The sequence below is a fragment of the Vespula vulgaris genome, chromosome 1, assembly GCF_905475345.1.
Source record: "Vespula vulgaris chromosome 1, iyVesVulg1.1, whole genome shotgun sequence".
Lineage (NCBI taxonomy): Eukaryota > Metazoa > Arthropoda > Insecta > Hymenoptera > Vespidae > Vespula > Vespula vulgaris.
Genome location: NC_066586.1, coordinates 11,391,031 through 11,397,030, shown reverse-complemented (window position 1 = coordinate 11,397,030; position 6,000 = coordinate 11,391,031). Strand labels below are relative to the sequence as shown.

Genomic DNA, 6,000 nt, shown 5'->3' with positions numbered 1-6,000 from the left:
TTGTTAATCATATTTTGAAGAATGAATATGCACATCTATAATAAAAGTATAAAATAAAAATAACTGTTAAATATAACATAAAGCAAAACTAAAAAACTTTAAAAGTATTTTCTCATGGTATGTACATAAAAACTAGAATATATATCTCTTTATAAGCCTGTAAAAGTATAAAAATAAAAAATTGAAAAATCTTTATAAGCAATAATCATATAATGCTTGTAACACTGTATCATTTGTGCAAGATACATATTAACTAATAGCAAGTTACAAATGATTTACTACATAAAAAATTTATATCGTATATATTATGTCTAAATTACTGTTAAATCAATAATTATCTGATTTATCAAAAATCTGTAGCATTAGAAAAAAAAACTATACGTGAAAAAATCAACTATCCGTTGATATGCATATCCTTATGTACCATATCTCATATATGTAGTGTGTGTGTGTGTGTATATATATATATCTGATATAAATATCATTATATATGTAAAATTGTGATAAATTCAGGAAATAGTTCAAATTGAAAATTACATAAACGACAGAAGAGAGAAACATTGTCTCCTTTAATTTCAGTACTTAGTTGTACAATAAAATTGCAATTATTAAAATTCTAAAAGATGAGATGAAAAAATGAATAATCTTCTGAAATGTAGTTCTAAAACTACAAAAGCTATAACTAAATTTAGACATATACGCTGACCAATGCATAATTGCTGTTGGTGTTTATTTATATAATAATCTATTAATCTCTATTAATATTTTAGTAATTATTATATCTTTTAAAGTAGAATGTGGAAATCTGCACAGTTTCCAAAACTGTGGTGTCTTTCATGTACCAACGACATTATTAGATGAAAATTAATTAGCACTTCTAATAATATACTTTCTTTGTTTTGTATATTGCTTAACACTAACATTATAGAGTTGGAAACTTTGAAGATTTCAATTGTCCTCGTAGTACAGCACACTAATACATAGATATATATGTATAGACTGCTGAACAACCAGGACATATTGTTATACTTACTGTTATTATTTCGACCGAACGAGTTTTACTCGATATCGTTTGAGAACTAACAATTTCATTCTGTTGTACTGTAGTTCCCATCCTCATTTTCTAAAGCAACCTTCCTTGTTTCAGTTGTGACACACACACGAACATACATACATAGCAATTAAGCTAATTTCATTTGCATTTAAGCAGTCGAATGGATATTACATGTGTATTTATTACGTATCACTTACAAATTTTACAGAATATTAGTGAGCAAACCTTGTATGCATGGAATAATCAAAAATTGTATATCTTGTAAGTAATTATGCAATACTATCATAAGACTGTTCAAACTTTTGAATGAAACGAGTCTGTTCTATTTTTATCTGTATAGACCATGCTCAAGGATTAATCAAACGATATAGAGGTCAAAAGTATGACAATGCATTAATAGCAGAATTAGTGACTTTATACACTTTCGAAATTAGTAATATCTTCTTGCAAAAGCTATCTTTTTTTCACGTATGAAAATTATGAATAGACGACATAGATTTTTTTTTCTTTTTTAAATCAATACTTAAAATTATCAAAATTTTTATCTGAAGGGCACTCTGTCCTCTTTTCGTAAATATTAATGGTTTATTCATTTGTTTATATACATACATATCTATGTATATGTAATATGTATAATAAATATCAAGGTATGTGCATAAACATACACTCTTAATTATCTGAACATGAACACGATTGTTTATGGTATAAGGTACTACGTTTCATAAAAAACTTTATTAATGACTTCTTCTTTTACTAACGAACTTGATTTTCAATCAAGCTTTAACTCATATAATTGGGTAAGCTTCAAGAAGCAATTTCCCAAATCCTTTAAGGAAAGGCATCATAATTAAATGAATAATGTACGCAAGGGCTTATTGACGATAATTCAGTCTGACGATCATGCATCAAAAAGATGCATAACAGTATGCAACATGTAGTAAATGCAAACACGTATCTTCATATTTCTTTGCTCTGAAGATACCATAGCTTTTCAGACAGAGTGCCATATAATTATAGATTCTATTTTAGAAGAGGTTACTGTGCCATTTGCTGTTGGATTTCTATTTTTTCAACTGTCATATCAGGATTTGTTGCAGCAGCTTCCTGAATAGCTTCTTGTAAAGCTTTATCATGATCAATCGGATCACCATCCGATTGTATTGTTATTTTTTGTTCTACGCGTGTTTCCACTACACCATCCCGTTCAGTTTTATACTATAAAAAGGATATTAAATATATAAACATATAAACACTTATTACAATGATCTACTTATTACAATGTAACAATAAACGATTGTTATACTTACTGTTATTGTTTCGACAGTACGAGTTTTACTCGATATCGTTTGGGAACTAACAATTTCACCTGTTGCACTGTAATTCCCATCTTCGCTTTCTAAAGCAACTTTCCTTGTTTCAGTTGCAACTAATGGAACTGTCGTAGTAGTTGTTACATTACTATCAGGCTCTCCAGTATATACGTGTGTTTCAGTTACTACTATATTTGCAGGATCACCCTACATGAAATTAATACACAAATACTGCCATTAAATGAATGTTAAAGAATTAATCAATGTTAAATCATTATACAATCATTATACATATATATTAGATATATATTAGCAACACACATTTTCATATTATACAGAAATGATCGATGAATGATTTTATACAAATAATTCCTTCATCAATTTTTTCCATTAAATTGGAAGTAATACATGCACGTCTTCTTTAAAATAATATTAAAACCTTGTTTTATCATAGGTATTTTACATAAAAATATGATTATTAATTTTTACTCTGTATAAAAATAGATATTTAACAGTTATCAAACCTGAACATAAACAGCAATTAAAATAATAATTTGCAAACTAACTTTCTTTTTCTAACTTTTTTGGTAAATATAGCAAAAAACTTACATACTTTGTTTATTTGATGAATAGACTTTATAACTAAACTTCGTGAAATTACCTGATAATATTGATTGTAGAAAGCTTGTTGGTCATCATCAAGATCAATTGGTGTACCTGAATCTCCACTGCTTGAACTAGATGTACTGAGCCTTCGTGAGAACAGCTATTTCATGCAACGTGTTAGCCAAGCCGCCAAAATTAATTATAATGTAACAAAAAAAAAGAAAAAAAATTTGATCAAATGAAAAATGACATGAGTTAAATAATTGTTAAAATGGCTCAATTTTTTGTATAAAATAAATGATAATCCTTTCCCATGTAATTTAGAATCTCATCATATATATATATATATATATATATATATATATATATATATATATATATGCTTGTATACAAAGAGGATTATACATATGCTATACTATATAAGTTAATATATACCTTTTCATTGTATTGTTTTTGAATTAATAATCCCTTTACTTGAAGATCAGAAATTAGTATATAAAAAAAAACAAATCATGAAAAAACTTTCACAAGTACTACAACTAATAACTAAGACTGATAATGTTTAGTATCTCTCAATGTATCCAATAACTAAATTGTTTTATTACACTTATATTGTTATAATGTAACTGTGCATATATACAATAAAAAAAGAAAAAAATGAACTTTGCATTGGATAACGTTAGTAAAGATTTCAAATTGTGCACACAATTGTTTACATGCTTTGAATAAAATCTTTAAGCTTACACAAATACATTATTAGATATTAAACTATATTTCACCTGTTCACCCGAAAGCACATGACTTGTAGTCCGAACTTCTTGTGTTACTACTCTTTGTTCTTGTCTTGTTGTACTGGTTGCAGTCGCGTATGCTACAGTCTTTTCCTCTACCTAATGCAAAAAAGCAAATTATAATCTAACATAAAGAAAAGCATAGATGTGAAAAATAAGTAATGATTCTGTGAAATACTCAAATATACTACGATCTCAAATACAATACTCTGAAATTTATTGGAAAACAATTATAAACTAAATGATCTGTGTAATATGACTGCAAATTATTGTAATGCTCAATATATTGATATTTTCTAATTTGCAGAAAAGAATAATTTATGCTTTGTCATATAGAGTATTATAATATTTCAGTGATTTACAAACCTGACTTGTTTTCTGATTTTTTTCAAGATCTTCATGCATTGTTGCAGTACGTGTAGTAACAGCTGTTGCTGTCATGTATGGGGCTCTACCATCATCTGGTGTTTCTACCTATATATAACTACAATTTACTAATGGTTCTAAATACATTTCATAAGTAATTAGAATATAAAAATTATGATAAATAAAGTCAGTCATCAAGATAACAAACCTGACTTGCTTTTTGATTTTTGTCATGATCTTCATGCATTGTTACGCTACGTGCAGTAACTGCTGTCATGTATGGAGTTCTACTATCATCTGGTATTTCTGTCTATATACAACCATAGTTTTACAAAAAATTCCACATACATTTAACAAATAATAAAAGCATGAATATTATAATGCAATAATTAAAGCATGACGATCACAAACCTGATTTGCTTTACGACTTTTTTCTGAGTCTTCAAACATTGCTGCAGTGCGTGCAGTAACAGCTGTCACATAGGGAGTTTTACTATCATCTGGCACTTTTGCCTAGATACAATTATAGATTTACAAAGCATTCTATAGATGTTTAACAAATAGAAGGATGGAGATTATAATGTAACAATTAAAGCATGACAATCACAAACCTGACTTTCTGTTTGACTTTTCTCAGGATCTTCATGCATTGTTGCAGTACGTACAATACCAGCTGTTGATGCAATGTATGGAACTTTACCTTCGCTTGATGCCTCTTCCTACATAAAACTACAATTTCACTGTGGATTCTAGATACATTTAACGAATGATATAAGCACAGAAGTTATAATAAAGATATTAAAGCGTCACAATTACAAACCTGAGTTGCTTTTAGATTTTTCTCAAAATCTTCATGCAATGCTGCAGTACGTGCACTAACAGATGCTGACGTGTAAGGGGTTTTACTGTCTTTTGATACCTCTGCCTACACAGAACTACAATTTTACTATGGATTCTACATACATTTAACAAACGATATAAACACAGAAATTATAACGAAAACATTAAATCATAACGATCACAAACCTGACTTGCTTTTAAATTTCCTTCGCGATCTTCATGCAATGCTGCAGTACGTGCAGTGACATATGCTGACGTATAAGGAGTTTTACCGTCATTTAATACCTGTGCCTACATAGAACTACAAGTTTACTGTGGATTCTACATACATTTAACAAACAACATAAGCAAGGAGATTGTAATAAAAAAATATATAAATTAATATGATCACACACCTGACTTGTATTCGGACTTTTTTCAAAATCTTCATGCAATGCTGCAGTACGTGCAATAACAGATGCTGATGTATATGGAGTTTTACCATAGTTTGATGCCTCTGCCTACATAGAACTAACATTTTACTATAGATTCTAATTGATTCACTAAACAACAAAAGCATAGAAACTATAATAAATAGAAAATTATAGCCATAAGAATCACAAACCTGACTTGCTTTTGGACTTTTTTCAAGGCCTTCATGCATTGCCATAGTGCGCGTAGTAACGGTCGTTGTTGCCATATGTGGGACTCTACCATCATCAGTTTCTCCCTACATATAACTACAATTTTACTAAAAGTGCTAAAGGCATTTAATGCAAAAATATTTAAATTATAATAAAAAAATTAAGTTTTAGTAATAATAGTAGTAATAGTAAAAAAGAAAATCACACGCATATTTTATTGAATAATTGTAATATTAATTACCATTACTATTACATAGTAATAGTAATTACTATTATTATTAACTATAATATTCATAATTTCATGTAACTTAAGAGTTATTAATTTAAAAAAATTATATATCTACGGTACTTACTATTATAATATTTGGAACAATATACGGTGATTATTGTTGTAATTTTAAGCTTGTGTG

At 28.2% G+C, this 6,000-nt stretch overlaps 1 protein-coding gene across 15 annotated transcripts in view; it reads right to left on the bottom strand.

Annotated features, from left to right (window-relative positions):
* Positions 1–533: 533 nt before the first annotated feature.
* The window catches only part of LOC127065002 (protein 4.1 homolog), a 34,546-nt gene continuing 29,079 nt past the window's right edge, over positions 534–6,000 (bottom strand). For 4 of the 15 annotated variants that reach the window (XM_050996891.1, XM_050996886.1, XM_050996777.1 and 1 more), the window contains 12 exons: positions 5,572–5,676; positions 5,363–5,467; positions 5,154–5,258; positions 4,948–5,052; positions 4,739–4,846; positions 4,539–4,640; positions 4,336–4,437; positions 4,128–4,235; positions 3,750–3,860; positions 3,026–3,130; positions 2,362–2,571; positions 534–2,269 (listed from right to left, as the gene is read on the bottom strand). In XM_050996891.1, the coding sequence (XP_050852848.1) occupies positions 2,090–2,269; positions 2,362–2,571; positions 3,026–3,130; positions 3,750–3,860; positions 4,128–4,235; positions 4,336–4,437; positions 4,539–4,640; positions 4,739–4,846; positions 4,948–5,052; positions 5,154–5,258; positions 5,363–5,467; positions 5,572–5,676 (1,446 nt within the window). In that variant the 3' untranslated portion in view covers positions 534–2,089. The remainder of the gene's footprint in view (positions 2,270–2,361; positions 2,572–3,025; positions 3,131–3,749; positions 3,861–4,127; positions 4,236–4,335; positions 4,438–4,538; positions 4,641–4,738; positions 4,847–4,947; positions 5,053–5,153; positions 5,259–5,362; positions 5,468–5,571; positions 5,677–6,000) is intronic. The other 11 variants (XM_050996789.1, XM_050996798.1, XM_050996817.1 and 8 more) reach the window with 11 other exon arrangements.